Source organism: Podarcis cretensis (genome assembly GCF_951804945.1).
Source record: "Podarcis cretensis genome assembly, chromosome: 3".
NCBI lineage: Eukaryota > Metazoa > Chordata > Lepidosauria > Squamata > Lacertidae > Podarcis > Podarcis cretensis.
In genome coordinates, this window is record NC_137172.1 from 73,512,505 (window position 1) to 73,532,226 (window position 19,722).

Genomic DNA, 19,722 nt, shown 5'->3' on the forward strand with positions numbered 1-19,722 from the left:
ACTGGAAGCCCACAAAAGGCGAACGGCCACAAGAACAAAACCACCATATCCTAGAAAATTTGGCCGGGGAATTCGACTTTAAACGGGACTTTAAGCGCGCTGAAAGGGCTCAGGTGTACCCTGGCGCTGCTAGAGGAGCTGAGGTGCGCCCGGCGGGGGCGGAATGGGCCAGGGGCCTGGAGGGAGGGAAGCCTGCACCGGGCTGGAAAGGAGCGCGCGCGGCCGGGGGAGCTGACCCCCCTGGCGCCAGGGGTGGGGTTACAGCGCGGCCCTTCACCGGCCTGAAGGGTCCGTCTGTTGGACAGGCGGGCGAAGGAGCCGCCCCTTCCCAGCAGGCGGGCTCTGCGGGGCAGGGAGGGGAGAGGCTGAGATGGGACTCTGGCCGGCCCCGCACACCGCCGAGCGCCCGCGCCATGGCTCGCAACTTCGAGCTCCTCTTTGACTCCCTGGGACACTTCGGCAGGTAACAGGCTGGAGCGCCGAGAGGGAGGGAGGCAGCAGCGGCAGAGGAGGAGTGGGGTTGGAGAGTTGGAGGCGCTGTGGGTCTCCGGTCTGGCCCTCCGCTCCCTGGGCAGGGGCGGGGGTGGGAGTGGCGAGGCGCGGGAGAAGCGGAGAGCTTTTTTGACTCGGGCGCCCGCCAGGGGTACGAGAGGGAGACACGTGTCCACCGCGGGAGAGCGAAGGTTGGCCACTTCCAGTGAAGGCTTGTTGCTAGTTTTGACTCTCGCCCTCCCTCCAAAAAGCGGGAAGCAGAGAGAGCGCTTCTCTTCTCCTGCTCGCGGCTTATCCTCGCACAACAACCTCGCGAAGTAGGCTAGGCTGAGAGATGGTGGCTGTCCCCAAGGTCACCCAGTGAGCTTCAGGGATGAATGGGGATTTGAACCCCGGTGTCTTCCCAGCTCGATTCATTAAAGCACGTTAATGCAGCGTCTGGGGACTTAGAGGCTAATAAAAGCCCCTGTTTTAAAATACCGGTGTAGGAACCCTTAAGGGAGTATCTGTACTATATATGAGGTGAAAGATCTTTTGGACAAACGACTAAAAAGAGGAAGTTCCCTAAATTACGGAAATTTCCCCCTTTATCCCAGAGGATAGTGGTAGTGGTTATTTTGCACATGCTCCAAAAAAACTCTTCCTGTCATTTATGTGGCATGAGCTCTGTGGGTAGGGTCCAAGTGAGCCTTGGCTCCCATTCCCACATGGGGATGGAATATGCTGTTTAAAGGGGGTTGTGGAGGTTTTCTTTCTGCCCTGTGTGTGCAAAACACATTGGGAGCTGCTTATAGCAGGGGTGTGTGTAAGGAGGGGCTTGGCAAACCTGTGTCTTGGGGTTCTTTGAGTATGCTCTCACCTCTAGGAAATTATCTCTACACTTAGGCAGGAAGAACCAGCTGCACAAATATAAGATGGGGGGCACCTGGCTTGCTAGCTGTTAGCATCTGTCTGCCTGAAGAGACAATGGAGTGCAGCTCTGGGGGTGAAGTCAAACTGCTGGAGAATCACAGGGCCCACAGTGACTGCACAGACTGGTAACTGCTACCTCCCACATTGTTTTGGCTGTTTTAGCAGCACCAAAGTAAACTCACTGGGGCGCAAACCTGGGCAGTGTGCATGGAGGTCCTGGGCTGCCCAGATGACAAGTCCTCGCTCTCTGCCTCGCTGATGTGGTCCAAAGGGAAGCAGAGCATTGCATCTGGCACCAGCTTGGCTGCAGGAGGAGTACAAGGCACAATCCAATCATCTTAGGGACACCACTCCAAATTTGTGTAGGGTTTACTCCTTAGCCTTTTCTTCTCCTGAATATGTCCTGCAGGGCAGCTTGCCAGTAATGCACGTGAAAAGGATCTTGGTGTTTTAGTAGACCACAAGCTTAACATGAGTCAACAGTGTGTTCTATATGCAAAGGATGTGCTATACCAACAAGCTATGGCTCCTCTTCCAATAATTTGAAACAGACTACTTTCTCATGAAAGCAAGAAAGTCCAGGAAATGCAGACATTGAACCATACGCATGTAGGCCCTCCTACACTCACCTTCAGTTTGCATTGTGTATGTGCATATATAACGCACACATATCCAAAACCAGAATCACTGGGTGGATCTACACACAGGAAAAAAGCTATAAATAAGTCATAAATTAAATCGTTGTAACCAAAGTAAAAAAAAAATCCTATGTAAAATCGCATAGAAAAGTTTTGTGCTCTACAGCTCCATCTGGTGTTGCATGTTTATAACACAATTAAAACTCTGGTTTTTGACTAATGTAGCTGAGTCCACAGTTTTATCACAGAATGACATGTTAATGCATAACTACAAGGGTGGTTCAAGCTGAGTACAGTTAGAGTTTGAGGGCTCGATCAGGTCCTGAAGCAGCATTCTTAAGAACTACTGCATATAGAAACTGTGACTGCTTTATAGCTGCTTTGAGTATGTTTTTTATGCATCTTCAGTCATTTGCTTTTTCAGGTTAGTAAGTATCTTTGACCCTTCATAAGCAATCAAATGTTTGCTAACTAGGCACTTTGTACCCCTCTTGGAATGTTAAGCTTGTTGCTTCTAAGATTTACATGTTAAAACTATGAAGCTAAAACCTGCAATTCTCCCCACCCCATTCTTGTTTACCGAAGAGCATAAATCTTCACGAGTGTTACTCCGATAGCAGAGTTTTATATAAGGTTCTGAATTTCATATAACCAGCTGCTCCAGGAGCAGAAGGGAACCCTTGCTTCACCAAGCCACTTTCTATGTTGGTTATCCTCACCAGCAAATGATGAACCAATGAATGTTTTGCTATTAATATAACTTTTTTAAAAGTTAACAACACGTTAACAATATGTTATTTCCTTTTTAGGATCATTAGGGTAGGTAGGAGATTAAAAGGGTATTATTTACACAACTTTCTGCTTTCAACCTGCTTTTCCTTGAAAATGGGCTGGGAATTGGTCAATATATTCCATTTAAGTCATCATCTATTTTTTCTGCAGTGGTGGAAGTTGTGCTTTGTATAGTATACATGGAAAATCAAGTATAGTAAATTATACAGTAATAATAAAGAGGAAGGCTTAATATATATCAGTGTGAGCTTTTCTCTCTCTACAAATAACTGGGCAAATACAGTAATTGGCCAATTATGCATGTGTAATTGACATTTAATTGGAGCTTATCTCTAAATTGGAGTCCGCTGATGAATAACAAGACAGTTATTGAAATCAATTCTTGACAGGGCATTCAAGGGCTAATGCTGAACACTAGAGCCATTATAAGAGAGAAACGTTTGTATAGCCTGGAAAAACACATGGGGACTGCTTGTCCAAAACCTGCTGTTTGTCCGTTCTGTTGTTCTTCCTCTCCACTGATACTTCTGCTGCCACTCCCCCCCTTTTCTGTGCCCCGATGGACTACTTTGGGTGCCTCCATCCTAGCCCAACACCTGAAACGACAATACAGCAGTGTGCTCATGGCCACTATTGCCTTGCACTGCGTTTTATTACAACCAATACTGGCAACTTCTTGACGGCTAAAAGGTCAAGAGCACAGTGCAACATTATGTTGGTAGTAACTACATAAAGCCTGGAGGGAACTGGTGATTTGATGCACATTACCAGTGTGGGTTACATGTTATTCATTTGCTTGACTATGAACTAATGGGCAACCTGTGGGCTGCCAGATGATGTTGGTCTACAACTTCCATAAGCCAATGGCCAGGGAAGATTGGAGCTATTGTTGGCATCCATCTGTCTCAAGAGACAATGGAGTGCACCTCCGGGGTGGAGTCAAACCGCTGCATAAGCAGCACCAAAGCAGGAGTGCCAACTGGAATAAAATATTGGGGAGCTGAGCATAGGGTGGGGACCAAAGATGGACAAACTATCCCAGAAGGAGCATGATGTGCTCCCACCGAAGGTGCTGCCCCTCCTCTGGTGCCCCATACACCCCATATGGAGCTACAATCCAGCAATATCTGGAGCATCACAGGTTTCCCATACCTGCTGTTGACTTTTATTTCCTGGACTGTAGGTTTCTAGAAACACTTTCCCCTGTGGACATCCTCCTTTCTGTTTGCAATAGAAACATCAGGGGTAAAAAGCAGCAAAGGGGTGAAAATGGAAAATGGTATGAAAGTAAAGATGGGCGAAAGTACAACATTCCTTCAACACCATGCCCTCAGCCCTACTGCTGCAGTTAGGTTTAAAAAGAGGAGAACACCAAGCAGGGAATTCAAAGATGTGATTAATTTCACCTCTAGTTCCAAGTAACTATCTTGGTGGTTTCTTGTACCTTTCTTAGAAAAAGGCATATAAATTAAATCTCTGCACGTTTTTCTTTTAGTTGCAGGAGGGCACGCCTTGCTTATAAGCCAAAGAAGACAGCCTTGGGACTCACAAGGTTGTTTATAATTCCATGGGTGGGCAACTGCTTGAATTATTAAAATATTTTGTTCGATGCGCAAGTGAAGTCTTGTCTCAGTAATGCTGCAAAGTGCACCTGTATCATAATACAAAAGCACCACAATGCCTTGGGCAAATTCTGTTCTGTGACTGACTGGTAAATAATCCAGACGTTATGTGCAGAATTTTGATCAGTTCCAGCAAACCCTGAGGAGCAGTCTGTTAAAAGCAAGAAAACCTGAACGCATGTAAAGATATTGTTCACGGTATATTAACGTATCCTGTTAACTGTCTTAAGTTGCTCTAGGGTTCAGTGTGTTCTAGATTTCACTAGTATTTGAGAAGCCCTACAACCGGTGGAGAAAAGAAGAACTCAAGTGCAAATACAGAAATAGGCCTAATATAGACAATATTCAGACAATGGTATATGGTATTGTAGATGTCTCAATTATAGTGTGTAGTTAGCAGAGACTTAGGGTGATATCCAACAAAGTCATAGAGCCTCTGAAATTAATTGACTTAGGTTCTGCAACTCCATTGGTTTCAGTGGGTCCGTTTCGAATATGCCCAATGTTGGATATCATCCTTTGGGTTTTGCTTGGCATTACCACAACATACTATTTTATTGAACACTGGTATTGCTTCATAACTTGCATAAATAGACAAACCAATGAACTAAATCCCATCAAACATGCATCATAATTGATGGATGGAAATACTATGCTGAAGAGCCTTTGAAGATTAGAAATTAACAAAAATAAAGCATATCCAGTAATGAGATACAAAAATGTAATTTGCTCCTCTGTACCTTTTTGTTGTACGGGACGCAGGTGGCGCTGTGGGTTAAAGCCTCAGCGCCTAGGACTTGCCGATTGAAAGGTCGGCGGTTCGAATCCCTGCGGCGGGGTGCGCTCCCGCTGCTCGGTCCCAGCGCCTGCCAACCTAGCAGTTCGAAAGCACCTCCGGGTGCAAGTAGATAAATAGGGACCGCTTACCAGCGGGAAGGTAAACGGCGTTTCCGTGTGCGGCTCTGGCTCGCCAGAGCAGCGATGTCACGCTGGCCACATGACCCGGAAGTGTCTCCGGACAGCGCTGGCCCCTGGCCTCTTAAGTGAGATGGGCGCACAACCCCAGAGTCTGTCAAGACTGGCCCGTACGGGCAGGGGTACCTTTACCTTTACCTTTACCTTTTTGTTATTAAATGGTTGTGTATGTGTTTTAAGGATTTAAGGAAGGGAAAGGCAGAACTAGGTTTTAATGGACAGAAGCAGATTGTTCTTGTTTGGGAAAAGTCTCACCAGGACATTTAAAAGTGGGATACGAAGGGCTAACTGAACATACGAGGGACTAATCTATGTATGTAAGGTGCCCCAATGCACTTTTTTTTTTAAAGGAAGAGCAGCACCGGGAATGCAGGAAGCTGGAGGGGGAGAAGGAGTGGGGTTGCTTCCTTCACCCTATATGTCAACCTGCAATGGCTTCACTCTAAATCTGAACCTCCGTCCGCTTAACCCAAACATTTTTTCCCCTTCTGTGGGGTTCATAATGTATTTGTGAGGTCAAGAGGCATGTTCAGTGCTGACAGATTCATTGTAATTATAGCAGGTGGCCTCTGTTCAAGTGACTGCCTAAGGCTTTATTTGTGACCCAGGGAAATGAAAAATACAGGTAGCAAAAAGGGACAATTAGACCTTGACTGACTGGTCTGTTATGACATATTTATAGGATATATAACATGCTTTTACTAAGCTTAGTTTCAGTGTTTGCCTACAGCGACACTCGTGTGCTCACACATACGTACCCAAAAAGGGACCATCCATACACAAGGGGGTAATATTGACAGACCCAGGATAACCCCAAGGTTTGCAGAGGTACAAAAAATACCTCTAAGCTAGAGGAAGTCCCACAAAATAACCCAAAACGCTTGGCCCATGGAATGCTGACTGACACAAGAGAGGGGGAAATCTGAAAATGGGATGGGAGTGGAACGAAGTGACTGGTAAAGGAGGATGGAGGAAGGGAGATTCTGATATTTTAAAACAGTAGCTACAAAAAGGAAAAAGGAAAATTTTGTATTTGGATAAGCTATTTTTAAATATACTCAAGGATGGAAGTGAGAGCTGCCCATAGGAATCGGTGCAGAAATGCTGTATTTTTCATGTACAGTGGTACCTCGGGTTACATATGCTTTAGGTTACATATGCTTCCACTAACCCAGAAATAGTGCTTCAGGTTAAGAACTTTGCTTCAGGATGAGAACAGAAATTGTGCTCTGGCGGCGCAGCGGCAGCAGGAGGCCCCATTAGCTAAAGTGGTGCTTCAGGTTAAGAACAGTTTCAGGTTAAGTACAGACCTCAGGAACGAATTAAGTACTTAACCCGAGGTACCACTGTAGCTGGAATTGAGTACAAATGTGTCCAACCCCACTGTAGAACACCAGAATGGAGTGGAGTGTACCCAAAACAGCCCAGTGAGGCTTGAGCATGCTCAGTGGGCACAGCATTCATTATGTACTTTGAAGAGATTACGTAAGGCACTTAATTCCCAGTGAAATGTGTGCCTTTTAGTGACATTTTAAGCTCTTACTTGCTGTGTTTGGCCTCAGAAAATGTACTTATAAATGAGAAGCGACATAATGGAGTTTGTTGACTTTTGCAGGTGGCCTCTGTTCAAGTGTTTGGAGTTTGTTGTTTTTTTGCTTTGCACAAAGTCCACAGTATTCTATGACTTTCCTAGCTTCATGTATTTTGAGGATTAATTTATTCATGTGGTATAGGAGCCAGCTCAGTGCTGGGGAACCATTTTTTAAAGCTTTCCTTTCTGGGCAGCCTTCTGGGGGCCACATGTTGGTAGTGAATGGGCTCAGAGGCAAAGGGGTCAGCGTGACGAATGCACATTTTATCTTTGTTTCAGTAGGCTAGTTTCTATATGCACTTACACACCCCTCTCTATCCTCCACCCAGGGAAACCAAAGGCGTGATCAGGGCTCAAGGACACATTCCAGCCAGGCAAAAACACTCAAGGAGGGTGTGGAGCAGGACGAGAGATGGGGTCTAGCCTAGACAGAGTTCTGATGGCCACACAGGGAGACCAGGAGGGTTGCATTCAGTTCCTGAGCCAAAGTTTGCCCACTCCTGTCCTAACGGGATGGTAAATACTACAGCACCGCAGATCCATTCCACAAATGATTGCTCTACACAGTCATCTCAAATAGGTTTGTTGTTTACACACTTCTTTACACATTTCTGAAAGCATCTCAGGAGGGGACTGGAATTGTCCTTCCATGACATCCAGTAGTGCACAAAGCAGCAAGTGTTGTGGAAAGTTTGGGCTGTGTAGCCTTGAAAACTTTCCATACATTTCTGGCAGTTCTGTAACCCAAAAGAAGAAATGTCCAGCTATTTATACTTGGCTGTTGGCTTGTGGAAAGAAGTGCCTTCTTCTTAAAGTTGTTGAACACAGTAGGTATCACTGGTGGCATTATTACTGGGACTCTCCTCCTCCTGAACACACCCCTCAGATGCCTGCTGCCCTACAGTTGCCTTTTTGTCTGTGAATAAGCAGTTTCCTAGTGAAGGTATTTGGAAGGACAGGAAAAGTACCAAAATAATTTTGGTGCCATAAATCCTGTGGGATGCTCTGAGGTTTCCAGAATAGAAGGGGAAATGCAACGTGTTGCTATGGGATTTTTGCACTTCTCCTTTTCTATACTTTAGTCTGTAATGGTTTTCTTGATCGATAGGCATTTTTATTGGGGTTGTTTTGCTGTTATTTCTGAAATATGTTCAATAACCTGTTGTTCATTTATTTTGGGAGATCCAGCCACAGGCTTAGAGCCTAAGATTAGCTAACTTGAGGAAGGTCATGGAAGGAAAGTTTCCTGTTCTCATCCCCACCCCATCTCATAAAGCCTCTCTGGAGAGTTTGAGGCCTCCAGAATAATGTGGGATGAGGTTGCTTCTGGGAGGCCCCATAGGCACTGTGGCTAACTTCTGGATTTGAAGATAGGCCAGAAGGGTCTTTCCTGTTCCTACCACTCCTCCAGCCATTGCTTCTCTGCATCTTTGTTTCAGCTGTGACACTGGGTGGCGGTGATAAATGAAGATTTCCCTCCTCCACATACAATTTCTTCAGTACATTTCGTTCAGAGCCCTGCTTCAGCTCAGGTCCTGTGTGCTTCTGGTTTCCATAAATCAAGTTTCTCCCAACTTCCCTTTGGGAAGTGTTGCAATAAATGGAGGTGAAGCCAGTTTTGGAATCCCTTTGTATGGCTTTTGCCCAATGTTGGCAGTAATTTGGGTTTGTGAACAGAAGCTCTTCATCCTTTACACTCACAGTAGGCCTGGTATGTTGAGGGTGTTGTGTACACAAGACTTGCTGGGTTTGGGGAATAGGAAAATTACCTAGTTATTCATGCTAGTAAGTTATAAATGTTGAGATACCATACTGATAGAAGGACTCTTGATGAAAGCAAAATTGTATTTATTTGTTTTGATGAGAGCTGTATGCATGATATATGGAAAATCAGTGGAATAAAACTTGCATAAGGAACTTTACACATACCCCCCCCCCCAAAAAAAAATGATGAATATGGTTCTGCAGGGCAGAAAATATAAGAAAAAAATCAAGACCAATGGTTAGGAAAAATAATCAAAGTGGGGATAGATGTCTCTCAACAAAATAAATGCCTTCTTTTATAAAAGTATATACTCATCCAAGGTTGCCTAAGATGCATTTCAGTAAACTTACTGTTTTTGACTAGTGAAAGAAATCTATAGGTAACAGAAAAAATAGTCATAACAATAATTAGACAAGTCACAGTCAGTCAACAAACAATAGTAACTAAAGAGCTAGCACTGGAAATGCTTAGGAAAAGGTAATATAGTCTGTTAAAGAACAGCCTAAAGCACAGGTGAGGTGCTGTTCCTTGAAACTGGGCTGTAACTCTGGACTCAGCTATATAACTGCAAATAAAACATTTTAAGTGTGTTTTCAGTGCAATATACAATGTGACACTAGATGGTGATGGTGAGCCTTATGGAAAATTCAATGTATTTTTTTTTTAAAAAAAAAACGCATTTTCAAAATGGGTATTATATGTGTGTAGATTCCACCTCTTACCACAGTAAGTGTGTGCTGAATCCTTTATTCCATCTGTGGAGACCATTCTCAAGAAAGGGGAACTTCCTGGAGAGATGTTCCTTCCCCGTCTCAGATTGTGCAATTTCCAGGATTAAGTTTTTTTCCATGTTGACACCCCAGGCTGATTTTCATCCATCCCCCACCCCTGACCGTTAATATAGAAACAGCAGCATGCCATTTTGAAATCCAAATATGCAAAAAGGACAAGATTTATTTATGGTCTATAAACTGGATTGGCTAAAATCGGTGTCATTTTTGCCAGTTGTCTCACTAAAATGTAGATTTTAATCCTTCAACTGCAGATTGCAAAACACTTTGGACCCCGATCCTGTGTCTATGTTCCTTACACAAGACATACCAGATCCATGTGCATATTGTTTATCTTAATAGAACTGTGTTTTCTTCTATCAATTCACTGGGACAAAGTTGAGTTTTTAAAACCATTTCTTTGAGTTTAAAAATGCGGCCCTTTTTATAACATCAGGATATATATTTCAAAGAATGGTGAATATAATGATAATTAATTATTTGTTTTCCTTTTCAGATATCAGGCATGGGTTTATTTTGCATCTGTTTTTCAATCTATTTCTTGTGGCATCCACTACTTAGCTTCTGTCTTCTTGGCTGTTACACCAAAGTTCATATGCAGTGTCCCTGGAAACGTGAGTAGTGTTCTGATTTATAATTCATCTAGTTCAAGAATAGAGGATGCCTGGGCACTCTGGACATCAGCACAACACTACATCTTGGTCCAGCTGGAAAATGGAGATGTTTGGGAACTTAATCAGTGCAGCAGGTCCAAACGAGAGGACACTTCAAATTTTACTTACGAATACAGTGGTAACAAGACGGATGTTCCATGCACTGATGGATTCATCTATGACCAGACCAAATGGCAGAGCACCATCGTGACAGAGTGGGATTTGGTCTGTCAGCGGGAATGGCTTGCAAAACTCACACAGCCCACATTCATGTTGGGAGTCCTTTTTGGAGCTGTGATCTTTGGAGATATTGCTGACAGGTACAGTAGTACTGAACTAGCTTGGTGACTTGGGTTCAAATCCCCATCCACCAAAAAAAAAAAAAAAAAGCCCTCCTGACATGGTTTGGTTTGTTAGACGCAACAGGAGAGCGCAGAAGGATGCCATTAAAATATATCATTCTAGATTTCTCAAGCAAGTTTCTGCTTGCAGTAGAAAGCACAGAGCTGAGAGATGTGGAATAAAATTCCTATTCAATCAAGTTAGCAGTCAGAGGCTGAGCTTGAACAAGGCATGTTAACTGAGTATTTTCAAGAGGAAATGTAGGTGATTTGCAAGCTCATGGAATGTTGGTGTCCTGTTCTCTTTCCACCCTCTCTGATGCCCTAGTCAAAAGACAAGAAAATAAGTTACTCAGCCAGAGGCACATAGCTCCAGTGCATTTTTGGATCACTTTTATTAACTTGGGAGGGAGGCCCTGCTTATGTGTTATCCATGGAAATGTATTTTGAGCATAAAAAAACGGAAAGGTAACCCTATCCATGCGTACTCAGAATTGTAGCCTAAGGGAACCTAAGATGTAGGTGGAATGCAGCTGCCACGTAGGCTGGAGAAATTACAGTAACTCCACCACATACCTCAGTATCCTTGTTGAGGAAATGTAACACACAATATAATGCAGACATACTCCAGCCCCTTAGCATCACTGTAGGTGGACTTCAGATGGTCCTACAGAATGTTGAGAATGGGCAGCAAGCAATGAGGCTTGTATCATCATCATCATCATCATTTCCTTTGTACGCTGCCTTTCCATAGTTAAAAGTATGTAGTCTGCCTGTGACCTCAGAACACTTAAACATCTAGCCAAAGTCAAGAATTTAAAGAAAATTCTTAAACTTAAGTGGGAGTTAAATTAAGCATTCTCTCCTGTTGAACTCAATAGGACATAGAAGTGTGTAGCTTTGGCGGGCTGGAGGTGTGTGTCTGTAGATTTTTTGTTTTGCAAGGAAGGAATGTAGCCTACTGTGCAAAGGCAAGAGTCACATCTGTTGCTCCACCTACTTTTGCCTCTGGCCCCTGGAAGTTTGCTTATGACAGGATGTTGCCCTCATGCTCTATGCAGTTACTCCACCCAAAGATAAAGTAATAGCAGCTGCCCTTTAAAAAGCCATTAGCTAAAATGCAGACTCTGAAAATGAGCTTTGAAGCTCATTTTGAGTTGATGAAATGAAGATAATTTTGTTTTTAAAAAGAGATTAATAAAAATCTATTACAGAAATAACAAGTATAAAAATCTAGTAAATGACAAGTGTAAAATCTGCAGTAAGCCATAAACTGCTAGGTAAAGCATTTGTGGGGCTTCCTTCTTTCTCTCTTGTTCTGGTAATGCAAGCCCCAGAGTTAGAAATGTTTTTCTGATGCAGTTTCTGCAATATTTATTTTTATGCTTGTTTTCTTACTGCGTTCCACAGGATGGGGAGACGGCCTGTCATGTGGTTCACCAGCACTGGCCAATTTATATTTGGCATTGCAGTGGCGTTCACATTTGACTACACAAGCTTTGTGATTGTCCGTTTCCTGCTTGCAATGGTAAGAACCCAAGTTGATTTTTCCAACAAAATAATTTCCTTGACTGTTTCGAAGGCTCTTCATTATTAAACCTCCAAAAGCATATTCTAGCTGCAGTCTCTAAACCAGTTAAGCCAGAGCACTTGGATTGATCTCAGTACGATTTCAGTGACACAAAAATGCTTCTATGAGCTTCTAAAGTTTCTCCAGGAGTTTGCCTGGCTGCCTCTGAGCATATTGCCTAACCTTGTTTTATATTGACTGCCCTTTAAAATATGTAGGCCCAATCCAGCCAAAGCGAAGCACTTTGAAATATCAATCATTTAAGGTGGAAGCATTAAACATGTACCTCTTTCATTTGATCAACAGATCTTAAATACTGAATGTTTTCTTAATTATATATAGCCATATACCATATTTCTTTCAAAGAAGCAGGGAAGTGAACTTGGGTAATCTTATTTTCCCCCCTGCATAGATTTGTTGAGGTAAGCTAGGCTGAGAAAGAGAGTGATTGTCCCAAGACTGCTTAGGCCTCATCCACACATCCATTTGTTCCATGATTACTTCTGTTTGCCCCTTGATTTCTAGGCCTGGGTTTGAGAGGCTTTTCTTTTGTCCTGCCACTTTCCAATACAGCTGAATTGGAACAAACATCAATCCGCAGAAAACCTGATTGACATTTGTTCCGATTCAGCAGTAAAGCATGGGTTTTCCCAGGGAATGCGGTGGGACAAAAGAAAAATCTCTCGGACTCGGGCCTAGTAATCATGGGACAAACAGCAGTGTGGATGAGCCCATAGTGAGTTTTCCATCGCTGAGGGGAAATCTGAACCTAGATCACCCTGATCCAATTCACACTGGCTCCCTTTTTGGCTGGATTATAGCCTACATTTATATCCAATACTATTGCTTCGTTTGTTCTTGGATCACCGCTTTCCTCTTTATTGCAGATCGCAGATTTCTTGAAATTCTGAGCCTCTGCAGCATGACCATCTATTTTTAATTCTTGTTGTAGAGGGAGACTAGACTGAAGCCGTTTTCTTTCTCTGTTTTTCCCCCACCTCCCAGGTTTCAAGTGGCTATCTGGTTGTAGTGTTTGTGTATGTGACTGAATATATTGGCATAAAGGCTCGCACATGGGCATCCATGCACGTCCATGCGTTTTTTGCACTGGGGATTATGGTTGTGGCTCTGGTAGGCTACTTGGCCCCGACCTGGTGGGTCTACCAGATATGCCTTTCCGTAACAACTCTCCCCTTTGTCTTGTGCTGCTGGATGCTCCCAGAGACACCCTTCTGGCTGCTCACAGAGGGAAGATACGAAGAAGCACAAAAAGTAATTAATGTAATGGCAAGATGGAATAAAGTAAGCACTCCTTGTAAAATTTCTGAACTGTGTCCCGTCCAAGATGATCTAGTCAGTAGCAGAACGGGTGATAATGACATTTCTCCCATGAAGAAGCACAACATCTTAGATCTGTTTCATAACTGGCACATTGCAAGAAGGACCATTACAGTCTGGCTGATTTGGTTCACTGGGAGTTTAGGATATTATGTGTTCTCCCTCAGTTCCGTGAACCTTGGAGGCAATGAATATTTAAATCTATTTCTCATAGGTAAATATTGTTTGATGTAACTTACTGTACTTGCAACAGAAATGCAACCAACTTTTTAAAAATAAATGTCTAGTGATTGTCGCCACCACCAGTGAACTTCCAAACTCAGGCCCTGTTCATACACACATGCAAATTATAATGTGAGGGCCATTTCACAGGCAAATGATTTTCAGGGTAATACTGTCATGTTTCAAGCAGGGCTGTGGTTATGGGAATGGGGACCTGGCCCTCTCAGGGATATTCCAGCTAAATGTTCAGCTTTCATCAAGTCTCTAGCCTTTTAGAGATGCAAAGAAACATGTGCAAGGAGCATTGTTGTTCACTAAGATATAATACTGTCAAACTTAAAACGTGTTAGGCTATAATCTGCCTGTATGAATGTTCTGGCTGTTCTGCAAAGCTTCTCTGTCCCTTTAGGCCTACAGAATTTCTTACTATGGGGTTGGTTTCAAGTGGCTATTATTCGCATGAATTATTTGGCTTTCACTTAAGGTTAGTTCACAGCAGTGGTGGCTAAGCTGTAGCCCCAGCCAGCATGGCCTATGGCCAGGGATCGTGTGAATTGCAGTTCAGTAATATCTGAAGGGCTACAGTTTAGCCACTCCTGGTTTACACAAATGTGGTTTAGAAATGCTGGCCAAAAAATGAGAATCAAGTATGCATGCTTCTCCCACTGTACACATTACCTGGTGTGCTATGAGGATGCAGGTGCATACTTCTGTATGCATGTCCTCAAATCCTTGCACATCCACAAAGAGGGGAAAGAATGCTGAAATCAAGTGTATGCACATGTACTCTGTGCCACATGTTGAGTTGTGCATGCAGTGCACTGTACTGATGCCTCACTACACATATAAGATTACCTGCTGGAAATTGCATGATCAGATGCTTGGAGTCAGATGCTTCTGTGTTGTGCAGCAATAACATAGCCTAGAACCAAGTGCAGGGTTCCCAGTGCTGAATCCAGAGAACATTTTTGTCTCCTTATTTTGGCAGCGGGAGTTGGCCCCAACACCTGACCAGGAGCCATTGTTACAACAGCACCAAAACTGTGGAAGAGCTGCTATGCAATGCAGAAGTACCATGCAAGGGTTTCCTTCAGGCCTGGCAGGGTACAGGTCTGCCTTCAGCCTAGCAGCAGATGACTTGGTGGGGTGGAGATGCTTACCCGATCTCTTGGCAGGTGAATTGCAGCTGCTTACTGGATGGGAAAGAGCTGACGTGGCAGGGAGGGCAGCACAGTGCAAACGCAGCAGCAGGGGCGCCAAGTCGGCTCTGCCTTTGTGTTGACCATGCTGCCCTCCCTACCACCTCACCTTTCTTAAGCAGCAGGGACTCACCTGCCAAGAGCTCAAGTCAGCGACTCTGCCCCACCATGCCACCTGCTACTGCTATAGCTACTAGGAGAGTATCCTAATAGTCCTCTGGCCATTTAATGCTCTTGCAGACGTTTATGCAGGCAGACAGGAAGTAGCACTTGGAACCCAGAAGGGTTGTGGGAACAGAGGTGGCCAGCCCTCCCTCACCTGCCTTGCCTAGAAAGGCTGCTGTAGCTGTATGCAGGACAAATGCCTCCGTGCCACAGCATCAGAAGCCGTGGATGGGGCTGGGCTGTTCTTTCTCACAAACTAGCATCATCAGTTGACATTTTTGAGGATGTGCTTAAGATAAGGTGCTAGTATTCCATTTGTTAAGCAGCAGTGTATTGCCAGTGGATCGATACTGTTACAAAAATGAATTTTTCTGTAATCGTGAAGACATTTATCAGCTTCTGACCACTTAAGGAATGGTTTAGCCAAATTGGAGCCGTGCTGCTGATTTCAGCGGGAGACTTAAAACATACACTTAAATCTCTTCCATTTTTATCAGTGACATTTCACAGTATTTCAGTTTGATGGGATTGTGCCCATTATTTCAATATATTTAGTGTCAGGATGTTAGTCATATGAGCTCCAGTTAACTGGCAGGCCCAAGGGCCTTTTCACCCTATGCATGCCTGTGTCACAATATGTCTTTAAAGTGCCACAGAGCAAAGAACTCTTTTTTTATTTCGGCTTTTTGACATAGTACTGCAGGAGCCATTTTAGGTATCCTTTTGACACCTGGGGAAAGTTGTTTTGTAACAGCCTTTGTTCCTGCAGATCATTTTCCCCAAGTGGCAAGTGTATTTCATATTCAGTACCTTGCAGTATTCTAGGCCGCCCTGTTGCCATCGCCATATTGCAAATCGGGAGGGCTGAGGCATAAGGGGAGGGGCAGGCTAAGGCCACACTGGAGAGAAAATAAAAATCATGAGAAGCAGCAGTCTAGCCATGTCTTTATGTATCTAACACATTTTTAAAATGTGAATTATCTGATGCTAGGTGCTGTGGAGCTTCCTGCCTATGTCCTGGCTTGCATAGGAATGGACAAACTGGGACGAAGGAACACCTTGATCCCATTCCTCATCTCGAGTGCAGTGATCTGCGCTCTAGTCATGGTGATACCTCAGGTGAGTCACTCACACCTGCGTCAGGTGTATATAAACATGCTGTGGGTCTTGTACTAATGTAGCATCCTGAGCAAGGCAAGAGGATCTAGTCAGGGCATGTGTTGTTTCTTGTCAGTTTCAGCCATATCTGCATTATATAGTTGAAGCAGTATCACATAGTTTTAAATAGTCCTGGCTTTCCTTGAAGAATCCTGGGAATGGTGGTTTTTAAAGATGCTGAGGATTGTTGGAAGACGCCTGTTCCACTCATAGAGCTACAGTTCTTAGAGTGGTTTAATAGTTCATTCCTCTTCCGAGGGAACTTGGGGATTGTAGCTTTGTTAGGGAAAATAGGGGTCTTCTAACATCCTTAACAAACTTTGGTTCCCATGATTGTTGAAAGTCTCATGGTTCTTCTTTAAATGTATAGTACAGATGGAGTCTAAGGGCAGGGTTCACCTAATGAACCCCACCAGCAGAAGCCCAGTGCAGGGGATTCCCCCACTCTCCTCCCCCTGTGCACTCCCCAAAATTGGCTCCTGGGGTTTGAGAAAACTCCCAGGATAGCAGAGGATAAGAAAATGGGATATCATCCTATCTGGCAAGCAGATACATGTGAACAGATGGAACATCTGTAACAGTGTGATGTTGAATTCCACCCAAGGTTTTTGAATTGCTGCCAGCTTGAATTACTGCATCAGAATGCTACGGAAGAATATGGTCCCAGTTCCACCCCCATTCCATCTCCTCTTGGCAAGTTTTGGGCTACATGAGGCCACATTTGGCAATAGCAGCTCTTGTCAACGTTGCAGCAATTATGGGACCTTAGGTTGACACAGAGGGTTGTTACTGAAACTAATTGTAGACCATAGCTGATGCCATGGCTTAAAGAAATGGGCCATAAATTCCAGAAATACTGACAATATTCCATCTGTAAAACTGGTAACTTGCTGATCTAGCAACCTTTTCCAAAATGTGAGTGTTTGCATGCTTAGATGGAACTTAAGAAAGGAACCTGCAGCCTTTGGGCCCACAATAGTAGTCAAAAAATACTGTCCAGTCATGATTAAGTGCAGAGATGGAATTAATTACTTGGTAAAGGAAACCGAACCATTGTCTGCTCTGAACAGTGCAGTAAGGGTTCCTGAATGTTTACAAAATAGCAAGGCTTTTATGAACTGAGTTCTGGAACATAAGTCCCTCAGTGACCCTCAGTGAATTCATGCTCCCTATGCTGTTATAAAACTATGTTTCCTCTTAACAGGATTACAGTGTTCTAGTTATTGCAGCAAATATGGCTGGAAAGTTTGCAATAGGTGTTGCATTCGGCCTTATCTACCTGTATACGGCAGAGCTATATCCAACAGTTGCACGGTAAGGCAAAACTCTTTACCCCTTAAGAATTGGAATTGTATCCTGCAGCTTTGCTCTGTGAAAATGTCTTCTGCTTATAACAGTATCAATTGAAATTGGACTTTTTGTTTACTGTTCAGGACCCTTGCAGTGGGCAGCGGGAGCATGATGTGCCGGGTAGGGAGTGTGGTAGCCCCTTTCTGTGTTTACCTGTCAAGTGTTTGGATCTTTATGCCACAGGTAAATGCTTTGTTTTAACAGCTTCATCAAACTTGACAATGCCAGTAATGTACTAGATGGCCAGGTGTGAGAACAGCCAGTAGCTGAGGCCTGGAACAAACAAATATCAGCACTGCACCCCCTTTGAAAATGACTTGAGCATATCCACAATGGACGAGTTCACATTTGATGCTAAGCCAAACTATGGCTAAGCTTGAAGTTACAAGCCTGTAGGTACTCAAAATTAAAACCACGGCCATTTCAGTCCTCCCTGTCATCCTGCTGCTGCCTCATCCAGAGCTAAGCTATGGTTTGAATTACCACACTCCTCAATGGTGGGTGGCTCCCCTACTGATGGCAGAGCCACGCAGAGCTGGGAGGGGGGGGCTCTATCCAGCCCCCTCGAGCGCACCTTGGGGGGCTGGGTTGCTCTGCAACTTCATCTGTGTCATTGTTAACAACAGTAAATAAAACCTCTTGTTTTGCTTTTCATGCCGTTAGCTTCTCTCGCTTACATGACCTGTTTTCTTTTAGCTGATTGTAGGAGTCATGGCCTTTCTGAGTGGAGTGCTAACCCTGATGCTACCAGAAACACTTGGGAAGCCATTGACAAATACATGGGCAGAACTCAATGAGCATATGAAAAAAGACAGTGGCTCAGAAAAGTATCTCCCAGCATCTCAGGATGGTGCAGCACGGGATAAGATTGAGATGCTGAACCAAGAGGCACACGGCACTGATGGATAAGATTTTTTTGAAAAAGCTATTATGTGCTGTATTGTGCTCCTTCGTTTGCAATATCCACTGGTTAGTACACATTCCTTGTAATCTGTACACCCTCTTGCCCTCTCATCATGGAGACAAGAATTAGAGCTTGTAGAACATATTTTGAAGCTGTTCTGAAGCACCTTGTTAACATATGACGTGAGTAATGCTAATTCAAAGAAATATGTTTTTCTGATACTGATTTTAAAAGGCCACCTCTAGTTTCTTTCTCAGATTTCCTGCTGCATTCATTGTCACTTCAAAATCCCCTGTCAATAACGTTTGAATTGCCAAGTGCAAGCACAACAAATCATGAATTGGTATTGTTACATTCTCGGACATTTAGACAATGTTTACATGGGAGGAAAACTCTCAAATAATTGTAGTGATTTCTTAATAAATGGAACATGCCAATCTAGGTTTTCTAAGCTTTTGTTTCATTTCTTAGCAATGCCATCCCTTTAAAAGGAGAAGCCAGCCCATGGCTTCTAATGGAGACAGTCAACATTTGTAAGTTGCATAGACAGCATGCATGCTCATTGAATGTTAAATGAATTATGTGTGACTGAAACAAAATATTGTTAGCTGTCTGTAGCAATGTCTCTGCAGCACAGATAAAATCAGGTTGTCTTAAAAACTGGAGTGCCATTTTTATTTCATTCCTTTTCATTCCTTCCCTTTATTTCAGTTGCAATCTTTAACTCTTTCAATCTTTAACAGGGCTCTTCAAAGGGGGGGGGGGGAGAATTGGCATGAAACTAAATGTGTGTACATTCCCTATGACTTATTACCATAGATTCCAGCGTATAAGATGACCTTTTAACCCCGGAAAAAAGGTTAAAAAGTTGTGGGTCGTCTTATATGCCGGGTATGGAGCCCGCCCACTGCTGCTTCAGAAGCTGCCGCAGCAGCGGATAGCAGGCTCCTCTCCACGCCAGGAGGAAGCTGCCCAGCAATGCTAAGCTGGCTTCGCTGGGCAGCTTCCTCCTGGCGCGGAGCTGCCCAGCGTATTAGGTGACTGGGCTTATAAGACGAACCCCCAAATTGGCAGCTGCCAGTTTGGGGGGTCGTCTAATACGCCCAGTCGCCTAATACGCCGGAATCAATGGTACAAACCTGAGGATAATCCAAGATACATTTTCACTCAGCTCGTATAAGTCTCATCATCTTAAATGTGCTATAAGAATAAAATGTCTTGGTATGCCTGAAGGCCAGAAAAAT

At 43.9% G+C, this 19,722-nt stretch overlaps 1 protein-coding gene across 1 annotated transcript; it reads left to right on the plus strand.

Annotated features, from left to right (window-relative positions):
• The first annotated feature begins 329 nt into the window (after positions 1-329).
• SLC22A16 (solute carrier family 22 member 16) lies at positions 330-18,919 on the plus strand. Its single transcript, XM_079971664.1, has 8 exons — positions 330-463; positions 10,075-10,551; positions 11,983-12,100; positions 13,148-13,694; positions 16,058-16,185; positions 17,429-17,538; positions 17,658-17,757; positions 18,271-18,919. The coding sequence occupies exons 1-8, from the start codon at positions 414-416 to the stop codon at positions 18,481-18,483; spliced, it is 1,743 nt and encodes a 580-aa protein (XP_079827790.1). The 5' UTR covers positions 330-413; the 3' UTR covers positions 18,484-18,919.
• The last annotated feature ends 803 nt before the right edge of the window (positions 18,920-19,722 follow it).